This window comes from Schistocerca nitens, chromosome 4 (assembly GCF_023898315.1).
Source record: "Schistocerca nitens isolate TAMUIC-IGC-003100 chromosome 4, iqSchNite1.1, whole genome shotgun sequence".
NCBI lineage: Eukaryota > Metazoa > Arthropoda > Insecta > Orthoptera > Acrididae > Schistocerca > Schistocerca nitens.
Genome location: NC_064617.1, coordinates 877,122,184 through 877,142,531, shown reverse-complemented (window position 1 = coordinate 877,142,531; position 20,348 = coordinate 877,122,184). Strand labels below are relative to the sequence as shown.

The 20,348-nt window shown below is 45.0% G+C and overlaps 1 protein-coding gene across 1 annotated transcript in view; it reads left to right on the top strand.

The window, feature by feature from the left end:
• Positions 1-20,348, top strand: part of LOC126253379 (chitooligosaccharidolytic beta-N-acetylglucosaminidase-like) — a 374,039-nt gene that overhangs the window by 235,277 nt on the left and 118,414 nt on the right. Inside the window, exon 3 of the mRNA XM_049954667.1 lies at positions 16,447-16,703. Coding sequence (XP_049810624.1) covers positions 16,447-16,703 — 257 coding nt within the window. The remainder of the gene's footprint in view (positions 1-16,446; positions 16,704-20,348) is intronic.

Genomic DNA, 20,348 nt, shown 5'->3' with positions numbered 1-20,348 from the left:
CGCGTAAAAAAGTCGATAGCGCTCGGGACTCATAATAGCTGGATGTAGTCTCGTTTCAGTGATTGCAGTTTTCGTTTTTCTCCGTTCCAGCTCGAATAGCTAAGTCATATAAATACAAAATTCGTCAGATGGATTCTTATTAAAGCATATTTAAGTCATTTCTATGAAAAATACATGTCTTCTTTTTTCTAATTACATTTTACGTACAAAACTCCAGTTCTCATGCATATGTAAATTCTTAACTATCGATCTTTTATAAAAGATGGCCAATCAAGATTGTTTAAATTTTAAAAAATTATAAATTATTATTTTTTATTTTGATGTGTTTTACGCTTCACAAAAATGGTCGTAAAACATGCACCTTTTCTTAAAAATTTAACCCCAACCGCAATCGAACCCACGCTGCCCCTTCCCTCCCTCCCCACAAGGCCAGCGAGCACTTTACCATATCTCCATTCTGCTCGTCGAAGAATTGGCGTTGCTTGAGCATCCTGTACGTGGTCGGAAAACAACAAAGTCGATCTCCTCGAGAATTTTTGAGAGTTGCATTGAAGAGCTATGGTTTATTAATATCTGATTTCTAAACCTGTCGTACCATAAGTATAAAAAAAATTACAAAAATCTGACTGCAATGGGGTCCCCTTCAGCGTAGATCTGGGGCTATTCAGGAGGGATTGGAACAAGCAAAAATCCCACTTCTACTCGGGGTTAAACCCAGAACCTCCAGCGCCAGAGTCTAGCATTGTAGCCAGACGCTGTTGGCCGAGCAGCTCTAGGCGCTTCAGTCTGGAACCGCGCTGCTGCTGCAGTCGCAGGTTCGAATCCTGCCTCGGGCATGGATGTGTGTGATGTCCTTAGGTTAGTTAGGTTTAAGTAGTTCTAAGTCTAGGGAACTGATGACCACAGATGTTAAGTCCCATAGTGCTCAGAGCCATTTGAACCATTCTAGCATTGTACCTGCCAGGCCACCACGGCCTCTCTTATTAAGTTTCGTTTTCAAATAAACAAAGAAATTAAACAACTTCATCTCAGAAGATTTGACGTGGGTGGAAGTTAATTGTGAATTAATTATTCCATATGGGCTCTTGAATGCAGTTGTGTATGCTGATAGACATTACAAACGTTCCTCGAGCTTGTAGTTGGTAGACACAGTGAAAAGGGATAGTCCTCTCTTCGGTGTGCTTACAGGTAATTTTGTTCACTTTACTGAGGTTGTAATTATGTGAGGCAGTAGGCCCCGAGTCTGTGAGTGTCTTCAATACAGCGTTAAGGCCATCCGTTGGGGAAGATGAATAGAGACATCTCAGTTACTGAACTACAGAAGAATCTGGAGATAAGAAATGAAAGAACCTTTACCGTGTGAGTAAACCTTTTTACCTGATCTGATCGCCTCCTTAGTACCTCCTGAGAAAAAGGTCTTCCTCGTTTTCCCGCCCTTTTCGCCAGAAACAGTATAAGAGGTGTAAATGAATTCTACTGATAAATATGTTGGTCTCTGGAGGCCCGTTAGAGATGACACTGAAGTGACAAAAGTCATGGGACTGCGATATGCACGTATACAGATGGCGGTAGTATCGGGTGCACAAGGTATAAAACGGTAGAGCATTGGCCGACCTGTTATTTGCACTCAGATGATTCATGTGAAAAAGTTTCCAACGCGGAGTGGTAGTTGGAGCTAGACGTATGGAACATTCCATTCCGGAAGTCGTTAGGGAATTCAATATTACCAAATCCACAGTGTCAAGAGTGTGCCGTGAATATCAAAGTGCAGGCATCACCTCTCACCACGGACAATGCGGTGGCTGACGGGCTTTGACTTACCGACCGAGAGCAGCGCCATTTGCGGGGAGTTGTCGGTGCTTAAAACGAAGCAACACCACATGAAATAAACGCAGTAATAAATGTGGGACGTATGACGTACGTTTCTGTGAGGACAGTGCGGCGATATTTGGCGTTAATGGGCTGTGGCAGCAGACGACCGACGCGAGTGCCTTTGTTAGCACCACGATATCGCCTACAGTGGCTCTCCTGGGCTTGTGACCATGTCGATTGGACCCCCAGACGACTCGAAAACTATGGCCTGGTCAGATGAATCTCGATTTCCATTGGTAATAGCTAATAGCAGGTTTCGAGTGTGGCGCAGATCCCACGAAGCTATGGATCCAAGTTGTCAACAAGACACTGTGCAAGCTGATGGTGTCTCCATAATAGTGTGGCCTATATTTACATGGAACGGGCTGGGTCCTCTGGTCCAGCTGAACCGATCATTGACTGAAAACGGTTACATTCGGCTACCTGGAGACCATTTTTAGTCATTCATGTACTTCGTGTTGCAAGGAACGATGGAATTTTCATGGATGACAATGCGCCATGTCACCAGGCCTCAACTGTTCGCGATTGGTTTGAAGGACTCTCTTGGCAGTTGGAGCGAATGATTTGGTCATCCAGATCACCCGTCATGAATCCCATCAAACATTTGCGGGACGCAATCCAGAGGTCAGTTTGTGCTCAAAATGCTTCACCGGAAACACTTTCGGAATTATGGACGGCTACAGAGGCAACATGGTTCAATATTTCTGCAGGGGACTTCCAACAACTTGTTGAGTCCGTGCCGCGTCGAGCTGCTGTACTACGTCGGGAAGGAAGGAGGTCGAACACGGTGTTGGCAGATACCCCAGGACTTCTATCACCGCAAGTATAATTGCATTTCGCGTGATTTCCTACCGCCATTTATCACTGTATCTACACTGCTGGCCACCGTAAATGCAACATCAAGAAAGACAAGAGGTAGCACAACAAAATTTATTTTGCAGATAACATGTTGACCAAGTATCAAATGATTACGTTTACAGACGTCTGTGACATGTGGTTCCTGCCAGAATCAGTAGCCAGAGTAGCCGCCATTGTTGGAGATCACCGCTGCCACACGTCTCGGCATTGAGTCAAAGAGACGTTGGATGTGTTCCTGGGGTACAGCAGCCCAAGCAGCTCCCACACGTTGCCAAATATCATCTGGTGTGGCAGCTGGGGATGTAATCTAGGTCACTCGTTGAGCAACCATGGACCACATGTTTTCTATCGGCGAAAGATCCGGAGAGCGAGCCGGCCATGGAAGCAATTCAATCTGGTTATTGACGAAGAACCTTTGGACAATGCGTGTCACGTGTGGTCGCGCATTATCCTGTTGAAATATGGTTGTGGCCGAGCCCTGAAGGTAAGGAAGGACAACTGGCTCCAGCACCTCGGATATGTAGCGCCGGCTATTTAAAGTACCGGCAATGCGTACTAGAGGCGTGCGAGAGTAATATCCAATACCGCCCCATACCATAATACCCGGTGCAAGACCAGTGTGGCGGTCCATAATGCAGCTGTCCAGCATCCTCTCTCCACGGTGTCTCCACACTCGAATCCGACCATCGTGGTGCTGCAGACAGAAGCGTGCCTCGTCAGTAAAGACGTCATTCCATTCTGCCGTCCACATCCGTCTGTCATCACACCATTGGCGACGGAGACGTCTGTGGTTCTGCGTCAATGGTAGACGAAGCAATGGACGTCTTGCGGACAGACCACTCTGCTGTAAACGGCGTCGAATGGTACGCGCAGACACTGCATGATGCGTTACAGACGCAATGTGCTGTGCTATGGTTCGGGATGTCACTGAGCGATCCGTCACTGCCATGCGCACAATTTGCCTATCAGCACGTGCAGTGCTGCACCGAGGCGAATGCGATCGACCACGTCGGTCCGTCGTACCCTCCTGCATCCAACGGTCACATATCCGCATTACAGTTGTTTGGTTTAGTCCAACACGACTAGCGATTTCTCTGTATGATAATCCACAATCTCGGTAAGCCACTATCCTTCCTCTGTCGAACTCGGATACTTGATCAAAAGATGTTCGCTGTTGTCTACGAGGCATAACTGATCGTCTTGTGAAACAACCACAAGGTAAACACACGTGCCGATCGTACACTCGTCGAAATCGCCAAGCCTTAAATGGCGCTATGAGGTGGCGCCACAGGCGCGCGTGATGTGCGTCTACGCTGAAATTCTAATCAGTTGCATATCTCATCGCTGCAAACCCATGGTGTAAATTTCACTTGATTCGGATGCTTCCTTCAGGGTGTTGCATTTACGGTGGCCAGCAGTGTATGTTCCACTGAGCCGCCCGTTGTGGCCGAGCGGTTCTAGGCGTTTCAGTCTGGAACCGCGCGACCGCTACGACCGCAGGTTCGAATCCTGCCTCGGGCTTGGATGTATGTGATGTCCTTAGGTTAGTTAGTTTTAAGTAGTTCTAAGTCTAGGGCACTGATGACCTCGGATGTTAAGTCCCATAGTGCTCAGAGCCATTTGAACCTTTTTTGTTTGTGTTCCACTGAATATATCTGCCAGAACTGAGCAAATGTCGATGACATGTGCTGTGTCTCTTCTATGGGAACAGACTAGTTCCAGTCACTCGTGGAACTCGCTGTAGACAACACTAATGCCCTCCTGACTGTTTGCCGTCAGGCTTGCATCCAACACTGCTTGGTTGTGTGTCGGGTTTGTTCCTGGCAGTGTTAGTTGTACATTAACACTTCTGCAGAGAAGTAAGCATGGGTTTACTGATGAAACTTGGACGCCAAGCACCTCGTATCTACATTTACATCTACATCTACATGGTTACGATACAATTCACACTTAAGTGCCTGGCAGAGGGTTCATCGAACCATTTTCATACTACTTTTCTACCATTCCACTCTCGAATGGCGCGTGGGATAAAGGAACACCCAGATCTTTCCGTTCGAGCTCTGATTTCTCTTATTTTATTATGATGATCAGTCTCCTAAGTAGGTGGGTGTCAACAAAATATTTTTGCATTCGGAAGAGAAAATTGGTGATTGAAATTTCGTAAATAGATATCGCCGCATAGAAAACCGCCTTTGTTTCAGTGCCTGCCACCCCAACTCGCGTATCATATCAGTGACACCCCTATTGCGCGATAACACGAAACGAGCTGCTCTTCTTTGCTCTTTTTCGATGTCCCCCGTCAATCTTACCTGGTAAGGATCCCACACCTTGCCCACAATATTATCTATGTGGTCTTTCCAATTTAAGTTGTTCGTAATTGTAATTCCTAGGTATTTAGTCGAATTGACAGCCCTTAGATTTGTGCAATTTATCGTATACCCAAAATTTATCGGATTTTTTTAGTACCCATGTGGATGAACTCGCACTTTTCTTTGTTTACTGCCAATTGCCACTTTTCGCACCATACAGAAATTATCTCTACATCATTTTGTAATTGGAATTGATAGTCTGATGATTTTACTAGACGGTAAATTACAGCGCCATCTGCAAACAATCTAAGGCGGCTGCTCAGCTTATCACCTAGATCATTTATATAAATCAGGAACAGCAGAGGGCCTATGACACTACCTTGCGGAACGCCAGATATCACTTCTGTTCTACTCGATGATTTACCGTCTATCACTACGAACTGTGACCTCTCTGAGAGGACATCACGAATCCAGTCACACAACTGAAACGATACTCCATATGCACGCAATTTGATTAATAGTTGCTTGTGTGGAACGGCATCAAAAGCCTTCTGGAAATCTAGGAATATGTAATCGATCTGAGATTCCTTGTCGGCAGCACTCATTACTTCATGGGAATTAAGATCTAGCTGCGTTGCAGAAGAACGATATTTTCTGAATCCGTGTTGGTTATGTATCAGTAAGTGATTTTCTTTAAGGTGATTCATAATGTTCGAGTACAGTATATGCTCCAAACTCCTACTGCAAATCTAGGTCAGCGATATATGTCTGTAATTCAAGGGTGTTACTCCTATTTCCTTTCTTGAATGTTGGTGTGACCTGTGCTACTTTCCGGTCTTTAGGAAGATACCTTTCGTCAAGTGAGCGGTTGTATATGATTGCTAAGAAAGGCGCTATTGTGTCTGCATACTCTGAAAGGAGTTCACCCAATGCAGTGCAAGAACTGTAAAACAATGCTGTGCAATGCGACGTATTACAGATTGTTTCACTTTTGTAAAGTTCGTTTTTAACAGAAACCGAATAACTCGTTAATGAACTACCGGAACACCCCCCCCCCCCTCCCGCACTTCCACCTGCGACACTTCATCGCTGGAATGCGGGTCCACCTAGTATTATTCTGCCAGTGACAGGGAAGCATTTATTCGTCAGTGAATCTTCTTTCTTCCAGATTTTCGCATCTGCCCAACAATTCTGTGGGTTTGTCCCATGCGTTTCGAAAACCACTCTAGGCTGCTTTCACCGATTCCCAGGCGTCTTTTATCCTTTAATCGGGAGGACACTGACTCTGTGCAGTGTTTTCAGGCGGCACAAAATCGCAGCAGCTGTATCACAGCGATAGATGTTACACTGGGGTTTGTTTGCAGTCCCTGAATCCGGCTGGTGATATCTGCTGACGCTAAGAAGAGTTGCGATAGGCGGTCAGGGATGTAGAAGATGTTGGCGACTGTCCTTCGCTGCATGAGGTCGTGGGATTGAGCATGTATTGGGGACCGGAACACTTCATTTATTTATTTATTGGCTTTCGGTTTCATGACCATACAGGCTGCCATAATTTATACATGTTAGTAACAACTGTCAGTTTTGACTATTACCAATGTACAACATCTAAATCCCTTCATAGCAAAAGATGTATAATTTTTACAAAAGTTTTATGTCAGCACTACGGTTGTAACAATTCCGGCATTACAGCCATCATACTCAGCTATAAGAAGCTCTTCTTAGAGCAGTTGAGAAGGCGACAGTGGGAAGATGACGTAATGTGGTGTGAGGTACCGCTGACAGATGGTTTGTTCGGTACGTATATCGTGAGAAAGGCCGCCTAAATTGTGGTCCTTCTCCGGGACTGGCTGCTGTGTTCGGAAGTAGCGAGGGAAAACGTTAGGCTTCTGTTGTTAATATTAGAAAAACAAAACAGTGAATTTACTTATCTTTCATATAAAAGCATCTCTCAATAGCAGGCTATCATTCCGTTATTTCAAAAGTGTTAACTATCAACAGAAAAATAAACAGTCGCTAAACGAAAAGGCAGACGAAGCACGTCGGTCTGCGCCTAACTTGGATGGCGGGCGAAGTGGTTCGGCTGTAAGGTCAGAGCTGGTTCGGCAGTCTCGGAGGACAGACATGTCTCTGCCGCGGTCGATGCCAGTTAAGAGTTTATTAGCAATCTCTGATTATTTGGGTATTAGTTGAGAACAGTTTGATAATAATTACGCAGATACACAGTTCATTATTTGTTTTTTTTCTATGAAAGTGTGAAGAATGGAAATTATTTGTGATTCATAAAGGAGACTCTAATTGTGCAGTTTCAAATATTCTGCTAATAAAAATCGATTAGCATCCTGTTTAAACAAACCATTTCAAAAATTTTATTTCTTACACAATGCCAGTTCCTCGCTAACAGTTATTACACTCCAACATAGCGGACTCACGACCGACGTGCTGTTTTCTGCGCAGGAAACAAAGCTATAGAAGACTGTACGTTGGTGAACGTTAATTAGAATTTACGCGTTCCACTCAGGGCGCTGGAAGCAACTAGGCACCTCGCGTGTACTGAAATATTAGTACAAATGAGATCAGTGACACGTCATCTGTGGTAACACAGACGAGGTATGAAGGAAGGAAATTTTCGATGGAAGGGATATAGCGAACACAAGTAAATACCTCTCGCTGCATCACTCTCTCTCTTCCCTCTCTCCCTCTTTCTCTCTCTCTCTCTCTCCCTCTCTCTCTCTCTCTTTCTCTTTCACTTCCCCTACGGTAATCTATGCACAACATTCAAATTAAATTAATTTACAACAAAATCGTAGTAATCTGAGCTAAAAAGACTTATGCATGTACACTATGTGTGTCCGATTTGTCTTCTGACATAGTGGGTAACTGGGGTTCGTTTTCCTTCGAGTTCACGCTTCCGTGTAGGGTTGCGTGTTGCTGATCTCTTCCGGGGGGTGGGGGGTGGGGGGGTGGGGGGGGGGGGGGAATGCCGTACTCAAAGGATTTAGAATTTTAAGTTGCTGATCATTTGGATCGACACTCTTGAGTTCCAGGGAGTTGTCTACATGAGTTCGTAGAACCTACTTGTTGTTCTCAAAAGAGTGGCAATCTAGTGGAGGCCTTTGTACCCCACAGCACTCAGTTGATTTAGTGTTCCATCAATCCTGCGTTTCTTTTCAGGACATCGTAATACTATATGGCTCTTGTATTTTCCACGAAGAGGGTTGTCGATCAGTCCCAGGCGATTCAGGTGTATTCTTAAGATGGCCGTGGTCCAATTTCATTCTTGCAAAAATTGTATAAAACACTCTCTACACCATTTACTTCATACGCCAATGCACTGTCTGGATCACATGGTGTATCGCTCTATTATGTTTCCCCTAGTCTTTGGTTATTCTTCTCCATTCCTCGTCCAACCACATTCGCATCGTTCTTTTAAATTGTTCGATGAAGTCTGTGTGCCGTACCTTTGGAAGACATGGCGTTCCTGAAGCTGTGTCTTGCTTAGACAGTTGGTCGGCCTTTTCGTTTCCGCGGATGCCGTTGTAGCCTTCGACCCACATTAATTTCACTCCATTTTGGTAACCATATAGCTGTCTGATTTGCTGGATAATTTCATAAACAACTGGGCTGTTTGGATGGAAAGTTCCGAGATGAAAATTTTATAGTTTCCTTGTTAAATAATTTATGGGGAGCGATTTGTAGTTGCCTTGCTCAAAGCAGGGAGGTATCATACTATAGAAAGTTAGGTCTTCTTGTTTGTGGATAAAAGCAACATTTGGCCCACAGGGCAAACTACTGGAATCTGTTTCATAGTAAAAACACCTTGGTAGAATACTGCGGTGATTGTGGGAATGTGAAGGCATATTTATGCCAGCGCCACGTGTTTCTGGAGTACTCTTCCGGTGTTTTAGAGCCTTATGTAGCAGGACAATCACAAGACATCGGAGGCATCGAGCGAGGAGTTGGTAACGGATCGGTATGGTCTGCACGATGGAGCGACATAAGTGGTCGCGCATCTTACATGCGAATTATTGGATCAGGGATGGCGAACTTACTGTCAAATTGTGTTGGGGAAAATGAAGAAGACTGCGAGGGTAGAGCTGCCCCCACTGCATATCTCTCACGGTAACCAGAAGAGCAAGGAAGTAGGGATTAGAGGCAGTACAGAGGAATATAGGCGGTCGCTTTTCTTCGATCAACACGCGTTTCATTAATATACGTATTTGCCATGCACTCTGGAGTTGTTCACGCACTATGCTACACTGAAAGAAAATAAATGAGATGCCCACTTAGGTAGTTATAACATGTAACACAGGCCATTTATAAAAATGGTGTGAAACGACTTAGTTTCCAACGTATATATACGTGATTTGTTTATATGTAACACTACACTCCGCCTATTTATATAGCAGCTCACATTTAATGAATGCTCTCATATACTGAAAATCCAAAGAAACTGGTACACCTGCCTAATATCGTGCACATAGAAGTGCTGCAACTCGACGTGGCATGGACTCGGCTAATGTCTAAAGTAGTGTTGGAGGGAATTGACACCGTGAATCCTGCAGGTCTGTCCATAAATCCGTAAGAGTACGAGGGGGTGGAGATCTCTTCTGAAGAGCACGTTGCAAGGCACCCCACATATGTTCAGTAATGTTCATGTCTGGGGTTTTTGGTGGTCAGCGGAAGTAGCAATTCTGTAGCAATTCTGGACGTGTGGGGTGTAGCATTGTCCTGCTGGGATTATTCAAGTCCGTCGCAATGCACAATGCACATCAATGAATGCAGGTGGTCAGTCAGGATGCTTACGTACGTGTCACCAGTCAGAGTCGTGTCTAAACGGATCAGGGGTCCCATATCAATCCAACTGCACACGCCCCACACAATTACAGAGCCACCACCAGCTTGAACAGTCACCTGTCGACATGCAGGGTCCATGGATTCATGAGGTTGTTTCCATACCTGTACACGTCCATTCGCTCAACACAATTTGAAACGAGAATCGTCCGACCAGGCAACATGTTTCCAGTCATCAACAGTCCAATGTCAGTGTTGACGGGCCCAGGCGAGGCGTAAGGGTTTGTGTCGTGCAGTCATCGAGGGTATTCACATGGGCATTTGGCTCTGAAAGCCCATATCGATGATGTTTCGTTGAATGGTTCGCACGCTGACACTTGTTGATGGCCCAGATTTTGAAATCTGCAGCAATTTGCGGAAGGGTTGCACTTCTGTCGTGTTGAACGATTCTCTTCAGTCGTCATTGTCCGTTTCTTGCAGGATCTTTTCCCGGCCGCAACGATGTCGGAGATTTCATGTTTTACCAGATTCCTGATATTCACGGTACACTCGTGTAATGGTCGCACGGGGAAATCCCCACTTCATCGCTACCTCGGAGATTCTGTGCCCCCTCGCTCATGCGCCGACTATAACTCCACGTTCAAACTCACTTAAATCTTGATAACCTGCCATTGTAGCAGCCGTAACCGATTTAACAACTGCACCAGACACTTATATAGGCGTTGCCATCCGCAGTGCCGTATTCTGCCTGCTTACATATCTCTGTATTTGAATACGCATGCTTATACCCGTTTCTTTGGCGCTTCATTGTGTAATTCTTTGTCGCTATTTGTTCTACAACTGAAGTCAAACTTAAGAAGCAGATAAACATTTCTCTTCTGTGCTAAATATTCTACCAGCGTTTAAATAAGTATCTATGTATATAACGGACGGAGTTGTCCCGAGGAAATATTTTCAGATTGGATTTAAAATATTCTTTGCTATCTGTGAAACTTTTTAAGTTATTTTATAGAAATTATCAAAGATTTTTGTGGCTCTATATACTCTGTTCTTTTTCTGATCCACTGAAAGTTTTATCAATGAATATTACACATCATTTTCTCTTCTAGTCTTGTACCTCTAGATATTACTGTTCTTCTCATATCGTTGTGGATATTTGTGACTAATGTGCCGCTGGACTATCAGCTAAGAACGGACATGACGTTATGCTCTCCCGGCAGTAACAAAACGACGAAAACTCTGGAAGCTTCGTAGGAGCACATTTTTTCATTCATTCATTGTGTTCCGTAGATCCCATCAAGAAGCAGAACTTTCAGGGTTGTGGAACGAGTCGAGATATACATAATAAGAAAGACAGACGCAGAAACTTAATATGTGTACTGTATCAACAGTAAGGAATCACTAGATTGTTTAATGCTGTTCACATTTAAGCAGCTGAAGTTAATCAAGCAAATCAGAAAGAAAACCGCTACTTTGAGAGTATCTGGCGTCTCCTCAGTTACTTTAAACTTATTGTATTTGTCAGAGACAAGTCTCACCCACATCTGTAAGTACAGAGCCCTGATTGCAGTACAGTACTACCAGTTATGTAGCTTCACAGTGAGCTCCCAGACTTGGCATTTACTTAATAGGAATGTTAAATGCTCCAATCTACGACTATTGGCCATTAAAATAGCTACACCAAGAAGAAATGCAGATGATAAACGGGTATTCATTGGACAATTATATTATACTAGAACTGACATGTGATTACATTTTCACGCAATTTAGTTGCATAGATCCTGAGAAATCAGTACCCAGAACAACAACCTCATGCCGTAATAACGGCCTTGATACGTCTGGGCATTGAGTTAACCAGAGCTTGGATGGCATGCACAGGTACAGCTGCCCATGCAGCTTCAACACGATACCACAGTCCATCAAGAGTAGTGACTGGCGTATTCTGAGGAGCCAGTTGCCCGGCCACCATTGACCAGATGTTTTCAATTGGTGAGAGATCTGGAGAATGTGCTGTCCAGGGCAGCAGTCGAACATTTTCTGTATCAAGAAAGGCCCGTACAGGACCTGCAGCATGCGGTCGTGCTGAAATGTAGTGTTGCGCAGGGATCGAATGAAGGGTAGAGCCACGGGTCGTAACACATCTGAAATGTAACGTCCACTGTTCGAAGTGCCGTCAATGCGAACAAGAGGTGACCGAGACGTATAACCAATGGCACCCCATACCATCACGCCGCGTGATACGCCAGTATGGCGATGACGAATACACGTGTGCGTTCACCGCGACATCGCCAAACACGGATGCGACCATCATGATGCTGTAAACAGAACCTCGGTTCATCCGAAAAAATGACGTTTTGACATTCGTGCACCCAGGTTCGTCGTCGAGTACACCATTGCATGCGCTCCTGTCTGTGATGCAGCGTCAAGGATAACCGCAGCCATGGTCTCCGAGCTTACTCCATGCTGCTCCAAACGTCGTCGAACTGTTCGTGCAGATGGTTATTGTCTTGCAAACGTCCCCATCTGTTGACTCAGGGATCGAGACGTGGCTGCACGATCCGTTACAGCCATGCAGATAAGATGCTTGTCATCTGGACTGCTAGTGATACGAGGCCGTTGGGATCCAGCACAGCGTTCCGTATTACCCTCCTCAACCGACCAATTCCATATTCTGCTAACAGTCATTGGATCTCGACCAACGCGAGCAGCAATGTCGCGATACGATAAACCGCAATCGTGATGGTACGCATTTCTCCTCCTTACACGAGGCATCACAGCAACGTTTCAGCAGGCAACGCCGGTCAACTGCTGTTTGTCTATGAGGAATCGTTTGGAAACTTTCCTCGTGTCAGCACGTTGTAGGTGTCGCCACCGGCGCCAACCTTGTGTGAACGTTCTGAAAAGCTAATCATTTGCATATCACAGCATCTTCTTCCTGTCGGTTAAATTTCGCGTCTGTAGCACGTCATCTTCGTGGTGTAGCAATTTTAATGGCCAGTAGTGTAGTTAATGACATACTTCGTAAGACTGGCTAATGAAATTTTTGTAACTTGTTCTTTTCGCGATTTGTAGATTTATTTTTAGTTTGTAGTTTGTTGAACACCTTTGAGGAAAGAAAGAAATCTCTCCCTTTCTCACGTACAAACACACACACAAACACACACACACACACACACACACACACGTACATATAATGTAGTTTACATTGCACATTCACAAATTCTGTGGTTAGCACAATGGACTCGCATTCGGGAGGATGACCGTTCAAACCGGTCTGTGGCCCTCCTGATTTAGGTGTTCCGTGATTTCTCTAAATCGTTTCAGGCAAATGCCGGGATGGGTCTTTTGAACGGCCGATTTCCTTCTCAATCCTTTCCTAATCCGAGCCTGTGCTCCGTCTCTGAACTCGTTGTCGACGGGATGTTAAACACTAATCTCCTCTTCCTCACAAATTCTTCTATATGAGTAGGAGGAGTTATCGAGAAGGTTCTTATCTGAAATTAATGTTGTTGCGTGTTATACTCCTCTCATCTGTGGGTAAATGGTCCAGCGTTTTTGTGGTTGAATACCTGTCTCTTTTCTGTTCCACACTACGACTCAGTGACGTACAGTACAATTCACTACTCCATCTGGTATTATGTTTATGAGTGTAACTGTTGTTTTCAAATTGTGACTGCTGTTAGCAGCAAACTTGGCGAGGAACTAAATGTTCTCTGACCCAGTATCGTTACGTCAACTGTTTAAAGCGTTGTCTACAAGAGGTTGTAGTGTGACGCCACAAATTATTCTCATTACATGGATCTGTAGAACAAACAGTCTGCTCCTCAATGAACACTTTCCTCATAATATGATGTCATAAGGCATACGTCAGTGAAAAGTAGGAAAAATTAGTCAGCTTTTTGGCGTTTTCATTGCCAATTATGCTATTGCACGCAGTGAAAAAGTTACAGAGCATAGACGTTTAAGAACACCTGCGTTCTGTGACTTCTAGTTCAGATTCTTATCAATATAGACACCTAGCAGTTTAGAGTATTGTGCTGTATCAACTGATTTTCCCTCATGTACTGTTTGTAACTGTGCAGTCACGGCTCGTGTAGTGCGAAATAGGATGTAGTACGTTTTATCTATCTTCATTTGCGGAGACTCGCTTAACAGTTTTTATGAAAACATCTTTCTTTTTTAATTTTCAGGTCTTTAAGTTTCCTCATTACATGTGTCACATCTCTCTCTCTCTCTTTCGCTCTCTAAGTTTGTGCGTGTGTGTTTCCTTTGTTGTTATCTGATACCCTCGCCTCTCACGTGTGCCTGTCAGCCGTAAAAGCTGTGATGATGAAAGTTTTCATATTGTTCATGTGTGATGTCTCATGACATATGGAAGCCGTTCTGACGGTTTCTGACGACTGTGGAGTAGAAATTTCGATGGGGATAGGGCTGAAGCATATGTTTTGCTCAGGACAATGGGTATGTACACCGGGAAAGAAATCGATTAGATGAGATGCTGACGTCAGAAGGTGGGTGGGGTTGTGACTGGACAGAAGAGAGGGTTGTAATCTTCGTTGGATGGAATGGGTAAGCGAAGGAATTGGACGAACAGTGACAGGGAGGGACTTAACACAGCTGCTGTTTCGTAGGCGCTGGGAGAGTAAGATGTGATAGCGTGATGGTTAAACTACGGTGGGTATACCGTCGAAACCTCATCCAGAGAAACGCACACAACGATCACCAAATATAAATGGTACGTCATCGTCAATGATGAATTCCCGACCAATGAAAAACACAAAATAGATGTCAGTCAGACCGACGAATGCAGTACATGTAGAAATGTCGACATATTAACCCACAGATTTACTTGTGGACATGCAGATGATATGTGGAATTTCCTCTCTCGGAAAGTGGCAGTGAACGACTGCCCAAAGCATGCAAATGTAGATGTAATAATATATGACCGGAAAGAATCTGATACCCAAGAACAGAGAACAATGCTGCCTTGCACGTACTACAGCGTGTGGGTGTCAGTGGTATAAGGCAAGATATTTTTATTGGTGACTGCGGACAGTACACTGAACAATATGACATCAGTATTTACTTCATTTGGATACTAATAATTATAGCTATTAGGAGCAGTACGTTTTTAGGTTGGTTAGTGCCTCCAATTACATGTGGCGAGTGTAAGCCGTTAATGCTTATTTTGCCCTTGGCAACAGTTCGGGCGTTGAAGTGTGGACGCATGGACGCAAAAGGATAGTTTATACTGACAGGTGTAGTCCGCCTAGCGATGCAATTACGACCGTGCGAAAAACATCAGGTTGTAAATTATGTCACATGTTTGTGGGAGGGTTGTTAGACGTAGATAAAATACAATTAAGATGCTTAAGTGGGTAGGCCGCGCGGGATTAGCCGAGCGGTCTTGGGCGCTGCAGTCAGGGACTGTGCAGCTGGTCCCGGCGGAGGTTCGAGTCCTCCCTCGGGCATGGGTGTGTGTGTTTGTCCTTAGGATAATTTGGGTTACGTAGTGTGTAAGCTTAGGGACTGATGACCTTAGCAGTTACGTCCCATAAGATTTCACGCACATTCGAACATTTGAACTGAAGTGGGTAGATATTAAGATACCAATGATCACAATATCCACAGTTATACCGCTAACACCCTTTATATAACACATTACCAATTCGCTTTATTTCTTAAAAACGAACACTGGAAAATCACGACACATGCCAAACACACGGAAAGCTTTAGCCACATGCTAAAAATAATAACCGCATCATAAATACAAGAAGAGGAAGATGATGATGATGATGATGATGATGATAATGACGAGAATCAAACTGCTGGTACTGATGATTCAGCGGCTCTAACCTACAAAGGAAAGAAATGCTACTTACTGTGGAAAGAAATGAAACTTTTTAATGTTCCAAATAACAAAGACATTTTTGTGTGCTAAACACAAAGAAAAGGATGTACGCCGGTTCGAATTCTGGCGGAGAGAGGAATGTTCGCCACCAATATTTGGTCGACAAAGGTAGGAGAAGTGGTGCTGTAAGCTTTGTAATCATCTGATTAAATTCAAAAGCTTTCCTTAGTGTCTTGTCAAGTGAGGCATATGGCGCTGTCCATCGGCTGTTCAAGGGAAGTAGGCCGCGTGTTGGCACTATGTTTCACCCTTTCCCTTCCCTCATTATCATACAACACAAACATGACACCACACTACGTACTACACACCCATTATAGCCACCTAGACTCAATGGATAGTCTTAAGATACAAGTCTCACACGTCACGAGGACCATTGTGTGTAGGATGCTGAAGATGAAGTGCGAAAGGTTGTGGAAATAGATGGCTGTCACATAGACGTGGAAGACAGATTGGGCCGATACGAGGATGCCGGACGTGGACGAAGGTGTTGGAAAAGAGAGTTGCTTTGCAGGGATAGTACGATGGACTTCAGCTGAGGGATTGGGTCAGAGGGAGTTGTCACGGTGGACTGGGCTTCTGACTCGTCAGATGAGAATGGTGAGTTTGGGATTCGTTGGAGGAGGATCGACGCTGGACACCCGTTGTCGTGTGCAGACAGTGGACTCCAGATGGCGGGAGGACTGAGGCTGGTGCTCTGCCTCGCAGGTGGCAGTGGACGTGCGACTCGGGGCTGTGCGTGCGCAGCGAGGCTCCCCCAGAGCCACGGCTGGACGCGGAGCTGGAGGAGACGGCGGTCCAGCGGAGCGCCCACCGGCTGCGGCCGCCCTGGCCCTCTCACGAGCTGTGCCGCCTCACCTGCGGGCCCTACGGCGCCCTCTGGCCGCGCCCTACGGGCCACACGCTGCTCGCCGACGCCCTCGTGCCCTTCAGCCCCGCCACAGTCAGGTTCGACCTCTCTGCCGGTGAGTGAGTGTAGAGCCTTGTACCGTAAGGGAGCAAGGGAGAAGATGTTGTTACGGGTGGCCGGTATCCTCTTTCTATAGCACAAATACACACGTCGATAAACACGGTTCTTTATTCACATGAACTGGAGAACATGCACTCAACTGGAATAGAGTCGATGTTCTGCAGCAGAAGTTCATTAGTAATAGTCCTCTTGCAGACAATACAGGTAATCTTGTTATTGTTACTAATCCGGTCGCTATGTACTGTCTTAGCCTGTGATGCGAACTGAGGCGCTCCACAAGTATTCTGATAGACGCCAAACTGGAAGAGTCAGCAAGTCACTGAGGCTCCAGTCAGTTGCGATGGCCTAAATACGCGCTGTCTACAGGGCGTTGGCGGTTTGTTGCTTGTCGATGTGTCTTTGGCCTCTCTTGTGATAGGCACACTCGATGCAGCACCTACTACTGATCTTCGTGCTACATATTTGCCAACCGGTGTGTTGGCGACAGCTTCTGCCATCACAGTGAGCGACCTCTGCACGACGCTATCCTGTGTCGTGGCCTACATTCCAGGCCCCATGCTGGCCTCCCCACACTTGTCCTTCCTGCACGAGCCCCTTCATCTTTGCAGCCTGCATCTGTGCTCAGAGCCTTGTTCCCCTCTGCCACATTTAACATCCCCCGCCCCGACACTTGCCCCCACTACCAAACTGACTATTCCTTCTTGATATGTCTGGTTGTGTCCCATCAAACCATCTCTTCTTTTAGTCGAGTTTTGCCATAAATTTCTTTCCTCCCCAACACGATAAGTATGTTTTCAGTAGCTCTGTCTCTAATGACCACACCATACAATGTTCACCATTCTTCTGTAGAACAATATTTCAAAAGCTGCCATTCTCCTCCTATCCTGCTGTTTATGTCCCACATTTCTCTTCTACATAACGCTTGCACTCCAAACAAATACTTCCAAAAACGGCTTCCCAGTCAATTTATATTCGATGACAACAATTTTCTGTTTTACAACAACGTTTTCTTCTGTCGAGTCTGTCCTTTATATCCCCAGTCAACTTCAGCTATTTTGCTACCCAAACAGCAAGCCGGCCGGTGTGGCCGTGCGGTCTCGGCGCTTCAGTCTGGAACCGCGTGACCGCTCCGGCCGCAGGTTCGAATCCTGCCTCGGGCATGGATGTGTGTGATGTCCTTAGGTTAGTTAGGTTTAAGTAGTTCTAAGTTCTAGGGGACTGATGACCACAGATATTAAGTCCCATAGTGCTAAAAAAAAAACAGCAGCAAACTTCGTCCGCTATATTTAGTGTCCCATTATTTCCCAGTCTAGTAAATCCATCAATTGATTTAATTCCATCACATCTCATTACACTCGTATTATCTCCGTCGGTGTTCATTTTATAACATCATTTCAAGAGACTACCTACTCCGTTCAACCCATCCTTTCATGTCACAAAACCTTAACATAACATAATTTCCACTTCGGGCAAACCCCTAGCTACCTTGTTGCCAGAAAAACGTACCCACCATGTTAATCTTCGTTATAGTGACATGCAGCGTAGAGTTTATGTTTTGCAGAAAATAGATGAAATTCTACTCAAATGAATTATACACAGAAGAGCCAGAGAAACTGCTATAGCTGCCTAATATCGTGTAGGGCCCCCGCGAGCACTCAGAAGTGCCGCAACTCGACGTGGAATGGACTCGACTAATGTCTGAACTAGTGCTGGAAGTAACTGACAGCATCAATCCTGCACGGCCTGTCCATAAATCCGTAAGAGTACGACGGGATGGAGATCTCTTCTCAACAGCACGTTGCAAGGCATCCTAGATGTGTTCAGTAATCTTCATGTGTGGGTATTTGGTGGCCAGCGGAAGTGTTTAAACTCAGAAGAGTGTTCCTGGAGCCAGTCTGTAGCAATTCTAGACGTGTGGGGTGTCGCATTGTCCTACTGGAATTGCCCAAGTCCGACGGAATGCACAATGGACTTGGATGGATGCAGGTGATCAGAATGGATGCTTACATACGTGTCACCTGCCACAGTCGTATCTAGACGTATCAGGGGTCCCATATCAGTCCAACTGCACACGCCCCACACCATTACAGAGCCTCCACTAACTTGAACAATCCCCTGTTACATATAGCAACCACGGATTCATGAGGTAGTCTCCATACGGGTACACGTACTCCTATCGATACAATTTGAAAAAAGACTCGTCCGACCAGACAACATGTTTCCAGTTAACAACAGTCCAAACTCGGTGTTGACAGACCCAGAAGAAGCGTAAATCTCTGTGTTGTGCAGTCATCAAGGGTACACTAGTGGGCCATCGGCTCCGAAAGCCCATATAAATGTTTCGTTGAATGGTCAACACTCTGACACTTGTTGATGGTCCCGCATTGAAATCTGCAGCGATTTGCCAAAGGGTTGCATTTCTGTCACGTTGAACGATTCTCTTCACTCGTCGTTGGTCCCTTTCCTGTAGGATCTTTTTCCGGCTTGAGCGATGTCGGAGATTTGATGTTTTACCATTTTCCTGATATTCACGCTACACAAGTGAAATGGTCGTACGGAAAAATCCCCTCTTCATCGCTACCTCGGAGATGCTGTCCCCCATCACTCGTGCCCCCGGTATAACATCACGTCCAAACTCACTTAAATCTTGATAACTTCCCATTGTACCAGCAGTAACCAGTCTAACAACTGTGCCAGACACGACTTGTCTTATATTGGAGCTGCCGACCGCAGCGCCGCATTCTCCCTGTTCACATATCTCGGATGCCTATACCAGTTCCTTTGGCGCTTCAGTGTATGATACCCTACGCTATACTCAGGCTTAGTGACGACATCACCCAATTCCTAAGTAAAGGATCACATACAAGGGTACAGAATGTTAATTTTAGCAGTAACGATCAATTTCTGTATAACTGTGTGCAAGAATTTCGTGGCTGAACTGTAATAACGACTACATGTACATGTAGAGGTACATAATACTGCATCAGTCGACATGTTAGTGAAATATTGGAATCCAAAGAAAATAAAATTAAGTCTTCGTGTTTCTTGCGCTTTAAAAATATGTATATAAAAATTTTACGAGTCCCAATGCAGGTCTTCTGCGGATAACGTTCTGGTCAGCTGCAGTCAAAGAATTTTCTGCCACCGTGTCCAACCGCATCGAATTCTCACTTAATGTTCGTCCACGAGAGCTTCGCCGGTTTTTTTCTGCAAGCGGCTATAGTGAAATACAATGTGAGCTTTCACTAGAAATGATTTTGGCCTAACTGTTGGAGTTTACAGGTCAACAGTTCGGAATTTTGTTTTCCTGAAGTATTTAACCAATACTGATCTCCATGTGTTAATTAGTATTCACAGGTTATAGGTATAGCTATAAAATGTTTTGGACAGATCACCATAAACTCTGCTTGTTTCTTTATGCAACCTTCAGCACTGGCCATAACGCACAGTATTTAAGAATTCGGTTACAGCAAACTGTACAGACTTCTCACCATACAACACAGGAGCATGCGTCTTGCTATAATTTACATGCAGTCGTACACGATAAGCGAAAATCGGCACAGTACAATCATTTTTCTGAGGTACAATTCCAGATGCAAATATCATGGTCATTAACACAGATAAACATTACTCCCGGCTT